Source organism: Sander lucioperca, chromosome 7, assembly GCF_008315115.2.
Source record: "Sander lucioperca isolate FBNREF2018 chromosome 7, SLUC_FBN_1.2, whole genome shotgun sequence".
Classification (NCBI taxonomy): Eukaryota; Metazoa; Chordata; class Actinopteri; order Perciformes; family Percidae; genus Sander; species Sander lucioperca.
Window position 1 is genome coordinate 13,698,448 of NC_050179.1, and position 18,071 is coordinate 13,716,518.

The 18,071-nt window shown below is 42.1% G+C and overlaps 1 protein-coding gene across 2 annotated transcripts in view; it reads right to left on the minus strand.

Annotated features, from left to right (window-relative positions):
* igf1ra (insulin-like growth factor 1a receptor) overlaps positions 1-18,071 on the minus strand; it is a 77,428-nt gene that overhangs the window by 52,854 nt on the left and 6,503 nt on the right. For both annotated transcript variants that reach the window (XM_031293487.2, XM_031293486.2), the window contains exon 2: positions 14,576-15,139. In XM_031293487.2, the coding sequence (XP_031149347.1) occupies positions 14,576-15,139 (564 nt within the window). The remainder of the gene's footprint in view (positions 1-14,575; positions 15,140-18,071) is intronic.

Sequence of the window (18,071 nt, forward strand, 5' to 3'; positions counted from 1 at the left end):
GCCTAATGGCTCACAATCTGACTCATACACACAGGCCGCACACGCAGGACTGTCTATAAGCACATGTAGAGGAGTCCTGCCTCTGAAATCACCTGAATCTGCCAGCCAGAGTTCACATTGACAGCCATAATCCATAATGATACAAAGAAGCACTCCCATTGAACCCACCTCTCTCATCGCTGGACTTGAAGATGAGTTATGGATTCTCCAGTGCTAATGTATCAATTCACAGACCTTTCCACACCTTAATGATAAAATGAAGTCTGTCTCATGCTCTCTTCACTCCCCACACTCTCTCTTTCTATTGCGCTCATGCACATACAAAGTCATAGTGTGTAAGAGAAGCAGGCTACGGCCGGTTGAGGTTCAGATGAAAGAGTAAACCTGGCAGTATGCTCCAAATGAGAGCAAATTTGGCGTGTTGTCACAGACAAAATGGCGGAATTGAGACCAAAAAAAGACATTTGGCTTCATTCGCTATAGTGTCTACAGGATGTCAGACATTTTTGGACAGCTACAGCGTAACCTGAAACTGGTCAAGTTAAGTGGCTTAAGGTGGTGTATTCGTGTTATGTTAAGTATATTTTATATTGCATTTTTACTTAGTTTACTTTCTGCCTGCTCACAGTGTGACTGCAGGTGAATGCATGTATGCCACTAAATGAACACATCTGGAGGTGCATTTAATATTAGAATGTAGTAGATTGCAAATTTCCCAGCCAATACCGATGTGTAGAATTTTCATTTGGCCGATGTCAATACCGACGCCAATGTTTGTCGTTCTCTTTTGCGCCAGGTAAACAAATAAATCTCATTATAAAATACTGAACCATCACACTTACTGTGAATGAGCAGAAATTCCTCACCACAACTGGATCACCTTCCACCAAGCATGCTATTCAAGTGTTATAGACACAGTGTGTGTGTGTGTGTGTGTGTGTGTGTGTGTGTGTGTGTGTGTGTGTGTGTGCAGAAAAAAAGTGGGGGACGGAGGGGGGATCCCCTACATGCATACATTTGAGCCTGAGGAAACTATACTCTGCAGTGCAGATGAATGACTCGCATAAGCAGAGCAAAAACATCACAATGCTACAGTTCCTTGAACAAAAGTTACTTTGTGCCTGAGCTGGCTACATGGCTGTATGTATGTGTCTGGCTACACACACGTATACAGTACATAGAGCACATGCCACCCGCATGCCAGGACACAGTGACACACAACCCTTCTCACACACCTCCCTGTTGCGGATTCATTTTCAGGATGACACACATTTGGAGTTGGGTTTTAAATGCATATAAATTTAAACACATAGGCTGAGTTTATTGAGTTAATTAAAGACTCTTAAAAAGTTGCGTGCCAACATGGTGAAAACCGGAGTTATATGACCTCCAATCCGATTTGGATAAAGCTTTATAAAACAGAAAAATGTCAAAAGCATGTCTGGAATGTAAATGTTTCAAAACAACCATTCAGATTCAGCTATTGTATTATTCCTAAACAAATAGTTATATTGCTGCATTGAAAAGGAGACAAAGAAGAAGAAGAAAATAGCACGACTGATACTTGTTTACTGTAACGGAAGAAAACAAGAGGCAGGCTTCCACTAATGTAGCATTTTGATATATGAAAAGAAATGTGGCTCTCTACTTTAAATGAGGCAATTTCCATGTACAGAAAAAAAAACACATTTATGTATTTTAATTGAACCATACATCTTTTTTTCTATGCTTCTGCCTCACTACCACAAGGCATAATTCCTTTCCACCGAAAACGGATATTTTTGATGCGTCCATACTGTAGCTACAAGCGTAAACAGCAGATAAACAAAAATGTTGCGGTCCCACCGTTACTGGCTGAGAAAACAACAGAGAAAGTCAAAGCAGGATGAAGTTTGAGGGGTTTTCCTAAATAGGAGCATTGATGTCATTACCCCACACACAGGCGAAGGAAGGGAGGAGGAGAGAAAAAGGAAGGGTTGGAAGATAATACCATATATTATGCAGGGTGGTAGGTGGAATGCAAAAACAAGCTTTTTACAAGCAAGTACATGTCTGGTCGGGAAAAGTGCTCACAACACTACATATAAGTCAGAACAGTGTCTCACTGCTGGGAAGGGCTGAGACACGGACCACAACCCAGCAAATACACAAGTGTATTTTTTACCGTATCATGGTGGGATGATGGATTTTGACTTACTCATCATCAGGAAGTCCGGGCATTTTCAAACCACATCAAAATTAAACAGTGAGGTATAACAGAACAAAAGCTAAAGCAAGCTGGCGACCACTGCAAGAAAAGCCTACGCTGATGTGTGAGTAATAAAATATGAATGAGAATGGGCGGTGTTTACATGCAGGCTGTGGGCTAGTGTCTGTCATGTTTATCACACAGCCACAGTGAGTGAGAGGTGATTCCTGACACACACTCAAGTGGAAACAAGCCCCGCAAGCCTTGTCTCCGTAATTGATGCACTAATAGGAGTGGGTGGTGGGGGGATGGTGTTGGAACCAAAGGGGGACGAGTCCAGACTGGGACTTCAAAAGGCCTACTGGAAGCTTCAACAAATGCGCTCTCATCGGAGACAACAGAACAGAACAGATGAAAGGAGTGCTAATGCACATCCACCTCCACCCCCATTGAGCATCCATTCTGCTCTATCAGCAGCAGACCTGAGGACCAGGCTGCCAGATGAGGATGCATAGTATTAAAACACACACAGGCAGGGGGGTCAATGAGTTCTTAAAGTCTGTGAGCAAGCTCATCATTGAACAGCAGATCCCTCAACAGGGAAGGTCAGACATACATCCAGCAGGCTTAAATTAGGGCTGAAATATTATTTAATATTATCATTTATCATATGATATGTTTATGTTGTGTTATTGTTTTGAAAACTTCAATTGCCAAAATGAATTATACCAAGAAAATTGGAGTTAAAGGGTGGGTTCACCCCAACAACAAGCAATCTTTAACCAGTTACCTACTTTAAGTCCCTTTTCTGGCTGATAATGACCATGCAATATGATTGAAAGCCTTACAGAAAAAAAAACCCTCTGATGCTTAACTTTTAAGCCAACAAGGATAGGAAGTCCTAAAAGCGTTACGGATTAAATCATAACAGCTACTAAGATTGCATGTCAACATTATTTTCTTACTCTGGGTTTTGACCACTCCAATACAATTGTGGTGAATGGAATTTTGTTTGCGGTGCTCACAGCTTTTTTTTTTTTTTTTTAAATGACATTTAGAAAATGTTATTTTATTCATTATTATTTTATTGTATATGGCACTTTGCATACGGTTGCTATATTGTGATATATACACATATTTTAATCCCCCAGCCCTAGCCTACAGACAAATCTATCAGATTATCTCATTATGGGTCAGCACTATGTAATCTTGTTGGTGTCCTGTGGGGTTACAGGAAAAACAGCGACAACATTTTCCTGTCACCTTACCCCATTTGCCATTATAGAGTCACAATAATCTTTAATGTCCTGTGAGTCTAAAGCCAATTTAGCGAGGATGAATGAGGATAGTGGCAGCTCCCAGGTGACGCGGCCTTTCCCTCCCTCCAAGCAGAGATAAAGCTGCAGTGGGGAGCTCCAGAGACCTCTATATTTATCTGACACAGTAACAAACCGCTGTCTGACTGCTGCGTGGTGCAGTACACCAGCTGTACAGTTTCTCTTCAACCAAACCCCCCCCACCCTCCCAATCCTTCTTTTGACTCTGCTCCACTGGGACCATTGACGAGGGATCCAGGGATGACCCAGCAACATGTCATCACTTTGAGAGTCTTCATGAATAAAATCGCATTTACATCCGTGTCTACGAGAAGAAGAAATACACAGAATTCTGACACTGTATAGCTCAATGGCGGCACTTCACACGCTGCTGGATTTCTCTACAGGAGGCCATATTTCAAAGTTGTGAGCCATATTTCATCCTGGGCCACCCCGATGCTGACAAAGCACTAACTGGTGATTGCTGTGTTGGAGTGGCCTATTGAGGCGGCCGGCCAAGGAGCTGCCGTTCTGCCAAGAATGTCATGCCAAGAGGGCTGGAGAAGGCAGAGGAGCCCCAGCCACCTGTGCCTATTAGGCTGCGTGCTGACAACTGCACTAGGCCCTGGGGATCCCACCCAAACAAGCTAAGGAGAGAGAGGAAGGGGAGGCAACAGATAGGGTCAAAGTTATTTTTCAAGGTTATTTTTCAGTCATTGAGAGAAATTAGACTAATGACATTAGAAAAGCCAGGCTGCTTTATGGATTGTTGACATTAAAAGATACATGGGGGAAGATTTGTAAAGACCTGACATGATCAAAACTTTGTTTGGAGCTAATATAAAGTCAATCCTTATGCTGACTAACGGGGAACTTGAAGAAAGGGTTTGAGGGGAAGTGTGTTGTTGTCACAGGCATTTTATTTGGCTGTGTAATTCATGAGATTTCCTTGTAATGTGATTGTCCTGTAATTTTATGATGTTCTTTCATCTCCTCATTGTGCACATGCTCCTAAAAAGAACAGACGGCAAAACACGGCTGGCACGCTGAGGCCTGCTCTATCTTCTTTATAGCTAGTACACACACACACACACACACACACACACACACACATCCATGACTCATCGTGAGCTAAGCTGCTGGAGGATGCAATAACTATTCTTTACTCATTGTACAATCACTTATTCTAGATTTGATTATAAGATGTATCTCTATTCAAACTTTGTGTGTACCTGCCAACTTCTTTAGTACCAAAGCTATTTGGTCGCAAAGCTTTAAAACAAGACACAACCCACATGGACATGCCCTTGGATCTCTTTTCAAAGAAAGACACATTTCAGTCATGTGTGGAGGGAAAGGTAGAGAGAGTAGATCAGATCCACCACCCCCTCGCCTCCTTACCACACACCAGTGATGGAGTACTCGAGTCCTGGACTCAAGACTCTAGTCTCTGGACTCGTGACTTGACTTGGACTCGCAGACTGATGTCTTGTACTTGGACTCAGACTCGAGGATATATAAAATCAGACTTGAGCATTCATGAAAAAGGACTCAGACGTTGGATGAAGTTTCTGACTAAATAGGTTATAAAAATTTGAAGATGTTACACTTTTCTTGTTTCGGGCTCCAAGACTGGCCGGGAAGGAGCTGGGGAGACATTCCATCCAGGGTTGATGTTCTTTTGGGGCTAACACCCTTTACTTCACCGACAGTATTAACAATAGATGAAGCCACCATGTCTTGAGAAGCTTCTTGTTTATTGTTAACTGTTAACTCACTTTACATCGTCTTTGGGATCTCTTTTTTCTCTTGCTGTTTCCTCACAGCCACACATACGCTTCTCAGTTGGACACCGCTACCACTCGCTCTCCTTGCTTGACAACACACTCACTTGACGTCACTCACTTAACGCTGCATTCTCGCTTCTTACTTTCACTACTCTCGTAACAAAGGAATTGATATTGATATATGCAACTGTAGTGCATGATTCGCGGGCTCCATAATACATGTTCACATTTGGAAAATGCAGAGAGATGCGCCCTGGATCATGAAGTTCGCCTACACGGATGTTACATCCAATGCTGGAAAGAGCACCGCTAAATGTTGTTTAGAAAAAAGTCAGATAAAAATAAACTCCCTTTGCAATTGTGACAGTGGTGTCATTTTTGCTTAATGTAGACCCTCTTTTATTAGTATATGAGCTCTTTAAAAGGTGCCAGAGTGGAGAAATGTAGGCAGTCACAGACTCAACCTTGATGACTCGACTTGGACTCGAACACTGAGGACTCAAGACTCGACTCGGACTTGAACTCAGGTAATGGTGACTCGACTCTGACTCTTCTTTGGTGACTCAGACTTGGACTCGGACTCAAACACTGGGGACTTGACAGTTGGTGACTCGACTACAACACTGCCACACACACACACACAACAGGGGAAGAAAATAGAGGAGCAGTGTTTCTGTGACCTCAGTGAACCTGACTAACTATTCTGGCAAAGCAGGGTACTCTCCTCTCTCTGCTGTATGCCAGCGTACATCCTCACCTCTGCAGGAGAGATGGAAGTCAGTAGGAGATTTCTTTTTTTTTTCCGTTGTGGAATTAATCCGTGCTCTCAGAGCTTACTTGCAGGCATGGCACATTATCTCCCAGGAAGCACTGCCAAGCCAGCCCAGCAGTGAGTAAATGGCTGGTCTGGCCTGCACTATATGGAGGGATAGAGCCGAGGCATGTTGCAGACAGAGGCGCGGCTCAGGCGCTAAAGGCAGGCACAGGCACAGGCAGCAGGCGTGGGGCAAACATCTCTCTCACCTCTCTGAGAGGCGTCACTAAAAGGCCGAGATAACCCTCATCCTTCCTGCCATTTAGAGCAGGAGTGAAGGGAATCTACCACAGAGCCAGGGGGCCCCACGGCTCTGTGAGAGGAAGTTATAATATTCACGCAGATTTATGAATGAGTGGTGAGAGAGCAAAGGATGAGTCACAGCTTCCGAGCTGTACAACCAGAAGGCAGCAAGCAGCCTATCACCAGAGGCACTGGGTGGCTCAAATAAGCATCAAACATGCTAGAAGCACACACTTTACTCTGGGGTAACACACACATTTACAAACACACACACAGACATCGATGAACACCGCAGGCGCAGTCACAGTAGGCACACGCAACATGGGCACAAGTTGAGGAAAATGTGTAAACGAAGAGGGATCGCATGTGAGAGAGGAGATGGAGTGTATGTGTGTGTGCATGAGTACCTGTGTTTTTATGTGCAAGTGTGGCTTGCAGCATGACACAAAGGTCCTATTTTGGTCAATCAAGTATATGAGAGGAAACCTAGGAAAAGAGGCCAATCTGTCAGTGCTTTGAGAGGAGTCCTCTGTAAGCCACAGAGGACAGGAGTCGGATAAACTCACGGCGCCGGCCATCAATGGACAATAAGCCCTGCTGTTCATACATGGACAACACACTGTCTAACCATGTCATCATCAATGAACTTTGCTAACTTGCAATAAGCAAATTGAAATGCAGGGAAAGACACTGTTGTTGAAATTAAAAGTAAGCAATAGCAGTCGACACGTGTCTGTGGCTTTTCATGAGTTTCACCACATTTTGCTCAAGCAGTGAGGCAAATATATAGTATGTTACAATTTTGTGTTTGGGAGGAACTCAAAACAAATTAACGCGTGAGGCAAAAAGGATTCCATTCTGACCAATCGCCACTCGTGCGTCAGGCCTCTCAGAAGTCCAAAGGCAACCAATAAAACCAATTGAGCAGAAAAACTATTTGTAACCAAACAGAGATTTTCCCCTTGGTTTAAGAGGGCTCAGGTTCTTGGTACTCAGAGAAGAAGGTCTCTGTTTTGGGTGAATGTACTAACATCGGCTGGTAACACTTCCCAAGAATGACATTTATGAATGTGACCTAGATTGGGAGAAAATGTGACAAAGGCCAGGAGAGAGAAGGAGAAGGGGGGAGGGAGGGTGCAGGGATGTAGATGGAATGTACTAAGACAGAAAACACACACGCACACACATACACACACACAAATGCATACTTGTATTATTTTCTGTTCACATTAAAACAGTGTACTGTATGTTAATACAAGTAGAATTTGCTGACATGACTATCAATTATGAAACCCCTTAAACTCTAGTTTAGATGAGTACTACTTAAATATGAAGCTACAGCCAGCAGCCAGTTAGCTTAGCTTAGCATAGAATAAAGACTGGAGGGAACAGCTAGCCTGGCTCTGTCCAAACGTAACAACCAGAACCTCTGAAGCTCATAAACTAACAAATTGTAAATTATATTTGTTTAATCAGTATAAAAACTGAACTGTAGTTTCATATTGTGTTGAAATGTTGTAGCTTCTTATTTACTGTACAGATATGAGATTCTGTACTGACAAAGATCTGCAAGATTTCCTAAAATATTTATCTATTCTTTTAAAAATTGTTAATATGATTTGCTAATATAGCTATAACACTAGCATTACAGCCCGTGTGCTAATATAGCTACAAAATGTAAAATGTGCTACTATAACTCGTTTTAATTATAGTAGCAAAGTTTTTCTTACTTTCCACTTATTAATTTACTGATACACTAACTGGCTTCAATCTGGATATCAACACGTGTAGGCGATATTGTGGCAATCAATAACTGATGAAAAGATAAGATGATTTGGGGCGACCTCTAGCTCACCCAGTAAGCGCATGCGCCCCATGTAGGCTGAGGCCTTTGCAGCAGCACGGGTTCGAATCCGACCTGCGGCCCTTTGCTGCGTGTCATCCACCATCTCTCTCCCACCTTTCCTGTCTATCCACTGTCACTCTGAAATAAAGGGAAAAAGCCCCCAAAAAATAATCTTACAAAAAAAAAAAATAAGATGAAGTCAGAGATTTTCCCACTGAGGTACAGTACATACCATAGCTGAAGGAGCAGCAGTAAAGGAATAACAAAAGAAGCTGTTGTGTCCGGGCTCTCTCTCCAACACACACATAACACAACCCTATTTACAGCCTGTTGTCGCTTCTCTTGCCCTTGTACCACTGTTTAAAAAGATGTAAGCGCCTAAGAACACAAAGAGAACGGAGGGCTGCCGTGAAGGGAGCTTTGTCTGCTTTCTGCAATGTATTTATTTCAATGACACCATGGAGTTGTAACCCTGTGAATCAATAGGTCCCCAGTCCTCTGTGGAAATAATAAAGACAAGGGCGGTCTTGCACACAAACAGTGCCAGCAGGGCCAGAGTTAACTGAACAGGACGAATGAGTCTCAAGTGTTTAATACATCCTCCTGAAGTTACCTACAAGGGCCGTCTACACTAATGTGTTGAAATGCTGGGTATTTACCAAGCACAGGCCCAGTTTCCCCGCCCCCAGGACGCTGTGGTGACCTGGTGAACAGAGAGAAAATTTAGAGCATGCTAGTGGAGAACATGATGGATCTGAATTTTCCATCTTTAGTCTGGTGGTTGTGAGAGGGCAGGAATGAATGAGTCCGATCGACATGAGTGCCATCTCTTTGGCACTAACACTGGCACCCTGCCTAAGCTTTGTACAGTACAAAATGGAGCAGAGCGCAGGCGAGTAGCTCAAGCCTGGTGGAAACATCAGATGTATGGGTACTGAGTCATAGTGCTGAGTGTGCCCCCAGGAAAGCACCAAACTGTCAAGACTGGAATTTTAGCCCTTTTCTGCATCCTGTCCTTATAACCGCAGGACTTTGATAAGCTTCAGAAAAGTCATTAAATATTTAAAAGCTTCCTTGTATCTGCTGTTGGATGTTGGCTAAACAAAAACGACTGACAGATAAACATAAGAATTCAGCCCACCTTGGCGCACAACACCCTCAGACAAACACAAAATAGACCTACATCAATATCATCACCAAGATCAGATTAGCTCCTTCTCATTGCCAACAAATAGTCTCTGTATGGCCCTGCACATGTAGTCTGCACATACAGCCTGTGCTGTGTATTTCCCCCTCTTTATCCCCTCACAACTGCAATGAGTAAGCCAGCAGGAATTTCTACCTTATATACTTAAAGGAGCAGACTCATTCGACTCAACTTATCATACATGCCTAAAGCCTAAAGTATCAATTAATCTAGCTCTTAGCCAGCACAAACGGAGCATAATTTCTGCACAGTTCGATATTTCTGCAACTAATCTGGACAACAAGAAGTATGAGTTATGTAGTAGCTCCAGAAATCAATTTACAAAAGCCTCTGAGGGATAAGGAGGATTTGCATTCTGTTTTCTCTCTGATTAATTTATATTTTCTTGTCAATAATGTTTTGATTAAATGTATTAGCACAGAGAGCAAGAAAATCAAACAACCAACAAGTGAAAAGAGAAACGAAGAAAAATATCTGTTATCAGTTGGATGTAACTCTTTTAAAAGATAAGCCTTGTGATATTGTGTATGTTTCTAATTGTCAATAATTCCCAATCTCGAAGACCAAAACCATCAATTGATCCTATAGTATCTAGTAGCTTATTCCTAAGTGGCATAGTGTCCAGAAAACACATTAAAAACACATCATAAAAATTCACAATTTCCTCTTGTTTGAGTAATGTTTGCTAAAACCTACAGTACCTAACTTTAAAAGAAAAGTATTTATTATTTTTTGTAATGACACTATTTATTTAGGACCCGTGTTTGAAGATTCACATTTTCAGTTGGAACCAATGGGCTTGGGGCTGCAGTGCCACAGACAGTGAAGGGAAGTCAGAAAGCATCAAGAGACAGATTGTTGGTTTTGGTTCTTTCATTGGATTTGCTGACAATAAGAAAAACATAGAATGTTGCTCTATCAACTCTATCAAAAGATATCAAAAACTGAAAAAAAAGTAGAAAAAATGTTTTTTTTATGCAAGTCTGAACCTGCTTACCCTACATCCTCTAAAAGAAACTGTTTTCCACTGTGAAGTGGCCTTAGGTCAGAGCACTCAGACCAGAGATATCAAGTGGGTCTCTGGCAAGGAGGGAGTAAACATTATCAAATGCAAAACTCTCCCGGGCCGGTGGAGAGCTCTCCCAACTGCCAGGGCTCCAAAATGCTTTCACTCTGCTGCGTTACTTCTGGGTTCAGTACAAGGACACATAGAGCACAGACTGTCTGTGGCATAACAGGACAGCAGGTCTCCTTACGTCAAATTTCACCTTACACCACGATAGCTAAAATGCAAACTGACACTGCACCATTTTCAACCAAATACATCTCAGTATGCTTTCTCAAAAAGCAAAAGGCAGTTTCAGTATGTGGACATTTTGATTAATTAAACATTAAGTTAATATTCTATTACATAAAGAAGAAATTATGTATATTTATTAAGAGGAAAACCCCTTGAGATGTGCCATCTCGTTTTCGAGGGGACCTCAAGAAAAACATACATCACAAACATACATACATACTGACAGACAAAAGACAATATAGTATATGAGGACTAGTGAGTGACAGAGGGTGTGCCTCCCTGTGGAGCAATGAAGACTAACCTGCCCTCAGACGGAGCATGGACACAGCAGCATGTTTTCCTGCTCATCTGCCTCATTTTAAAAGCCTCTTGTCTATCTGGCTTTTGCTCAGATTCAGGGGCAGAAGGAAGGCATGTCTGCAGCAAACACAGAGACCTGAGGAGGCTACATGAAGCAGGCCAGACAGTTTTCAGTCACAGGATCCACCAAAACTCAAAGCAAACATCGTGCGGTGTCAAAGGACTCAGGGCCTGGCCAAACAAGCCGGTTGGCTGTGACCACTGCAGTGATGAGAGAATGTCCCCCGACAAGTAAACAGCGGAAAGATATCTGACAGCCATAGCTGTTAACAGCCCTCAGATAAACCCTGCAGAAAAGAGTGAGGCGAAAATAGAGAAGGAAACACCAGCAGAACAACTGACAAGGAAAATCAGAGATGAGATCCAGGCTGAGGCTAAGCGAAGTGGAGAACGCTAGTGGGCAAAAAAACGGACAGACAGCGTGTATGACGAGGGGAAAGCAGCGGTAGGGAAGGCAGGGAGGATTTACAAGGAAGCATGGGGGGGGGAGAAGGAGGAGGAGGGACAACAATTTTTCAACCCTCCAAGCACTGCGCTTTAGCAAGAGCTTGCTGTTGAGCTTGTATACTTGACATTTGTCTGACATTTCCCCTCAGCGCCCCTCCACCTCTCTATGCATCGCTGCCTGCCACTAAAAAGCACCCAAAACCTCTGCTCCCACTCCCTTCCATCCAGCCCCAAGTACAGCATTAACCTGGCTCATTCTGCCCAGCATCATATATACACATTCACCTCTCATCTAATACGCCCCAAACTGCTGTGGGAAACAGTACTGGTAGGTGGACAAACATGTGGAAAGAGGAGTTTTGTTGTTGCTCTGTGAAGCACTAGAAGGCCCAGAGGCTAAAGTAGTGTGCTAGGCAGACAGCACTCCCTCCTCATGTAGTGTAATTAAAGAGGAGACCAGGCCATATTGACTACAAAACCACTGAATGCCCTTGAAGGAACATCTGTACTGGAGAAAAACAAGACAATTATGCGGAGGGGTGGAGGGAGGAGAGAGGAATCTTAAGCAGGAAGGAGAGAGGTAGACACATCAAGCCTCTAAAAAGACGGTGAGAAATGTTAACTGTGCATCAAGCCTGGAATATTAACAGACCTCACAGACCTGCTCTAGCTTTATTCTGGCCTATTATTGCTTCAGTAACTCCTCCTTTTTTCCCCACTGTGTAGCTCCCCGGAGCCTTTATCTGCAGCCTTGAGACCTCAGGGCCCTCTAGATGAATGCATTTACCCTGACCTCGGCCTGGGCCTCACAGAGAAGTGAACTGGTTGAAACAATACTCCTGCTCTGCCTCTCAAGTCTAACATGAGAGAACAAAAGGGAGTTTCACCGCAAAAACACTACACAGTATCTACTGTGGGAAGAGCAGAGGTGACTTGAAGGTCATTCACAATGTAGCATTTTGAAAATGAAGCAAATTTAGGAGGCTTTTCTTTTGTTTTTTGAACAAAGATATACAAATAAAACCAAAAACTATTTTTTAAATGCACATAGCCAACTGTATATGGATTATGGAATGGATAACAACATGCAGGGAGCTCCGACAGGAAAGTGCATGCAAGAGTAAACAGAGGCACAACAATAAACGCCATAGCTTTTCTATAGAGACAGACGTGGTCACTAGGGAAAGGACGCACGCTTGATTTCCACTATTTGTTCTGAGGGTCTCCGGGGGTGAAGGAGGGTGGTGTTTGAGACTTCCAACTGACCATGGGAGCTGTACACAGGTCTTCAAAAGAAAAGGCCTGGAGGAAATTTCCCACCATTATTTCACACAGATGAGAGGACAGAGGAAATGGCACCGACCAGGAGTTTTTTTCTGGTAAAACAAAAGTCAAGTTGGACATAATCCTTTTCACCAAGAAATAAACATTTATCTGCATATCTTTTACTTACTCCACTGAGTTTTGGTACAGTATGGACATTCAGACTCCAGAGAGAGGGAAATACCAGCGGCCAGTCTTCCCTCAAGTATGAACGTGTTAATAGTCTATGCAAAATAAACAAATAAAGGGAAATAGTACACAACAACGCCAAAGCTGTGGCATTGATATACTCTCTAAACCACACATAAACAACATCTTCTATCAAAGCCAAGCAGCAGAAAAATGGAAGGCCATAACTTTTCCTATTATATGTTGTTATTAGCATCTGAAAAGGCCTTTCAGTAACCATGTCTACACATCATACAATAATAATCATTCTGTAATTACCATTTCAACTGTTGAGATAGGGCATTGTGTGTTATTCTTAAGTTCAGTCTGTGAAGGAATTCCAACCTCTGATGAAAACAACCTCTGCAAACCCTCTGCACCCTTGGAGAAATGTTTAAAAAATAAAAGCATAGATGGCCAAAGGAAACAACTAGGAGCTGTATATGTTAAAAAAATAACTGCATTAAAGCAATACAAGCAAGAAACATGATATGAAGAAAAAAAATGATTTTATGTGAGAAAGAACGGAACATTTCATCAACAGCTCAGCTTAGTCTGTCTGTGTCAAACAGGCTGCAGGAGTATATTACAAAGGCTTGAACTGTCTTTTACAGTAGTTTTGAAGAGGCATGAGACACCGCAACCCTGGACTCTGCATCTCCTTTCTCCCCACACTCTCACCTGAACATTGGAATAGTGTCCTGACCCGACACCCTGAAGCGATTGCTGCCACACCTATTAACCCATATTTACACATTCTATCATACAGACAGCTAATCTGGTTGTCCCAATTTCTAATAAAAAAAGCTGTCTCTCACTCTGAAATCGGAGAGAAAAAGAGGTGAAGATATGTAACGCTGCTACAAGCTGCTACACCCGTGAGAGCAAATACACATAACTGAATTAATTCAAACCTGCAGATCGAGAGAAATTTAAATTTCTATATATATATATATATATATATATAAATGATATGACCCTCCTCTGAACTGTTTTTAAAAATGCATGACCCTACCGCGGGGCCAAAGTTAAACAAGAATGAACCTCCACCAAATTCTTCAATATACCCCTTTTCATAAATTGCAAAAAATCCCTAAGGCAAATATTTAACTGACATGGTCCAGACAGGTAGACTAGCTCATTTCTTGGCAGAGCAACTTTAACCTCAACTGAGCATGCCTTTCTAATACCTGGTGCTCTATATTGCAGCCATCCTTCACTCCACAAATAGCCTGATCTAAAGACAAGGTCTCTATAATGAACAGAGAGGAAATGTTTGCACTGGCCCGTGGACAATCCTGCAGCCTGACGGAAATGAAGGAAAAACACTGCATAGATTCATGGGATTTGTTCGCTGGTTAAAGAATGCACAATTTCAGAATGTTTATAAGACGGGAAACCTCCTACATAGATCAAAGTCACATCTGCATTTACTGTACTTGTATCACGAAATGTTGCACACTGCCGTTATCAAAACCTATATAGCAAACTTCCCATCTAAAGCTGCTTTATTCTTTCTCGACATTATCTGCTGGGATAAAGTATAAAAAATAAAACACCATAGAATTCAGGTTACCTTTCTGGCACTGGTTGGAGGTCCAACAGCGGTAGTTGTACTTGTCTTTTAACAACGTCCGCTGACAAAGAGGGTTATCCTCCATGATTCCTGGGCAGACATTGTCACACTCCTTTGGCTTCTTATTCCCATTGATAACGTTGTTGGTTCCAGCATCCATAATAAGAGACCAGTCTACCGAGTCCAGGTAGCAGAGCTCAGGGTTCTTTTCAATCCGCACGGCTCCGCGGGTGATGTTCCTCAGGTTGTACAGGCCGATGTCCTTCAGGCTGGTCATCTCGTAGATCACAAGGGCGTAGTTGTAGAAGAGATTGCGCCCCCGGATGACACTCAGGTTAGGGAAGAGCATGCTGAGGCTGTCCAGGCCCGAGACGCGAAACAGCAGCAGGTAGTCGGTGATGACGGTCAGCTTTGGGAAGCTGAGGGAGCGGAAGGCCTCCTGGTGGAAGTTGTTGGTCTTGTCGGTGATGAGGAGGATCTGCAGGTAGCCCTCCACCACCGTACAGTTTTCCAGCCGCTTGAACTCGCCAATCTCATTTCGGATGTCGATACTCGGACCACAGACTGGAAGACATAAGAGAGACAACACATGAATGTGCATCTTTATTCTCTTAACCAAGAAACGTCATCAAGAATGCATGTTCACTAGAGAGTATTACAGATTTTCTTTTGTATCAGAAATGAATGTAACAGAAGTGTTTGGTGGGGAATACAGCAATGCTACATATAGATTAGCATGTAGATTACTTTTGCCAAAAGATTTTAATTATAATAATCTTCTTAAAGCATATAATCCTGTTAGTCATGATGGTAGGGCTGGTACTTTGCTGGCAACATGTCACACATACAAATAATAAAGAGCTCTGAAAAAAGACAGTGTGTTGATACACCTTCTGTATCCATTATATGGAATGCTAACAATTTCCTGTCACCTCAGATAACCCCAGCGTTTGAATAAGCCATTCCTCTGTGTTCGGAGAACAACACTTGAAACCACAATGCCCCACCCACCCCCACCCCCACCCCCACCCACACACACACACAATTTATTATTGATGACAATCAGCTCTCCCTTTAATCATGCCTATCAGTTACTACATCTGGGAATTGATGGTAGATGATATTCTCATAATGTTATTGTGCTCTGATGCAGTGGTTTCATTACCTTATTTACCTTATGTACTCACAGCCCTGTCAAATAAAATTAGCTCAAGTGCGCCTTTATCGACACCACCTGTCATGTTCCAAATGTGTTTATATAAATTGATTTCAAACTGTATCTTATTTTACACTATATAATCATTTTCATGCAATTGAAAGAACAATGTTTAGGTCGCTCCGGTCAAGTTTGCATTTGACTACTTAGAGTAGTAGAAGTTTGAAGATTCCAGTTTTGAAGTTTATCCATTACTTTTAGCTCACCATTTTAACCATTTAGCCATTATTTTTTTTAGCTAGGCTAACTATTTACTTTGAGTTTAGGCTAACTATTTACTTGGAGCTATTTAACCATTATGTTACTTTAAGCTAACTATTTAAACAATGTATCCATTACTCTTGGCTAACATTAACAATTTTAAACATTTATCCATACTTTTGGCTATTTTAAAAATGCATCAATACTTTAAGATATCCCTTTCAACCATTATATATGATATATTTTTTAATTAGTAATTTCTAGTTAGTTAGTATATTCTTCTTTAAATTCTTAGTTTGGCTGCTCCACAATGTTTCCAAATACCTCCAAGCAACTGCAGAAGTACCACCTGACGTACAGGTACTCCTGCTTGGGAATCATTGCTCTAATGCCACAGCCAAAAAGCTGAAAAGTTATTTTGTAAAACAGATTAAAACCTCAAAACTCTCTTACAATACAATGTGTTAAATATGTATGAAACAATAATTACAGAATTGGCACATACTGCAGCTAACAGGTTGCATAATATTGTAAACTGTCTAAAAGAAGGTTGAACAGTCAGCACAGGAAATGCCTTGACATATGAGCTCCTTGGTTAAACCTGTTATGTTCTTACAGAGGCTTAGGATGCCGTTGCAGTGTGCGACACTGTCACAGCGCCTGTCCAAAGAAACAAACAGGCATGTTTTCAATAAGAGTCTATGATCCTTGTCAACACACTCGGGATAAAGCAACGAGCTAAACTGTTTCTAGTCCCAAAATAAACACGGTGTCACCAGATTGCCTTTCTAAAATGGTAAAATGGTTGAAGAAATCATTTAGAAATTACGTATGAGACTTCTACTTGGCATATAATATTCAACCATATGATGTGTACATGCTCTCAAAATGTCCCTCTGAGTAAATTCACTTCACTTCAGTAGAGACAAAAAGGCCATGTTTGATGTTCTTTGTTCAAACTATTCTGCCAAAAATAGAAGCCACATTGTTTATGGGGATGAATGGGCTATATTTGTTCCTGTCAGTGTTTCACTTCTCAAAATTTAGAACGGAAACGATTACTCCACAAGAAAATAGTATTTGCTTTCTCCAATCATCACCAATGCCCCTGGGCTCCACTTGTGAGCCATCGAGCTGCATGTCTTCTTTGTTTCATTGAGAATTTTCTTCCAGCTTCTCCAGCAGCCAGAGAGAGAGGGAGGGGGGGTGGAGCCACTCAAATACAAAGACTAATTTGTTTGTTAGTAAAGAGAAACTCTAGGCCCCACTTCCTGATGAGGGCATTAATAAAACCAGGGGGCGTCTGGCCAGAGAATGGGAGGGGGAGTGAAGAGATACTGTGACCAAGGAGAGATAAGGATCCTGCCATGCGTATAGGAGGCTATCCTACTGGTGTAAAAACACGACTGGCAGAAGCCGCTAAATGCATTAAATGTATTTCTGGGGGGTCAGATAGTCTTTTATCATTACCTCAAATAGACTTATACTAAAACAAATGCTGAATAGACAGAGAGAAGAATAGAAAGAAAAGAATGCAGAATAAAAGAAAAACCTCCTCTTTGTGATTCTCTTGTTGTACTCATTTGGCATGTTAAGTACGAGGAATTCCAATAATTTCCTTGGAAAAGGATTGAGTAGGATGTTGCCTCAAACTAAGCCTCCAGGGTTCTCTTATTCTTACCAGTCAATCCATGTGTTGTGAAGACAACAATAGTTAAATAAAATGTGGATACCAAACCCTTTTAACATAAACAGTAAGAAGAAAGCGTTGACATAAAAATGACCTCAGAGTGATGTGGATATTTTAGCACCAGTGTCCACAGAGAGGGATAAGCCTGCGTACATGTCTGTCTCTCGCTCTTGTCTTTCTTTGCTCTTCACACTGCTGAGTAAACACACCTATCTCCACAGCGTAATGGGATCCATCGGCTCATGTTTATGATTGATAAACCTTGCCCTGGCCCTCCATGAAAATGTCAGCACACACACACACACACACACACACACACACACACACACACACACACACAAACCTTTTTAAGTCAGTCAAATTAAGCCAAATCATAAACTGTGATTCAG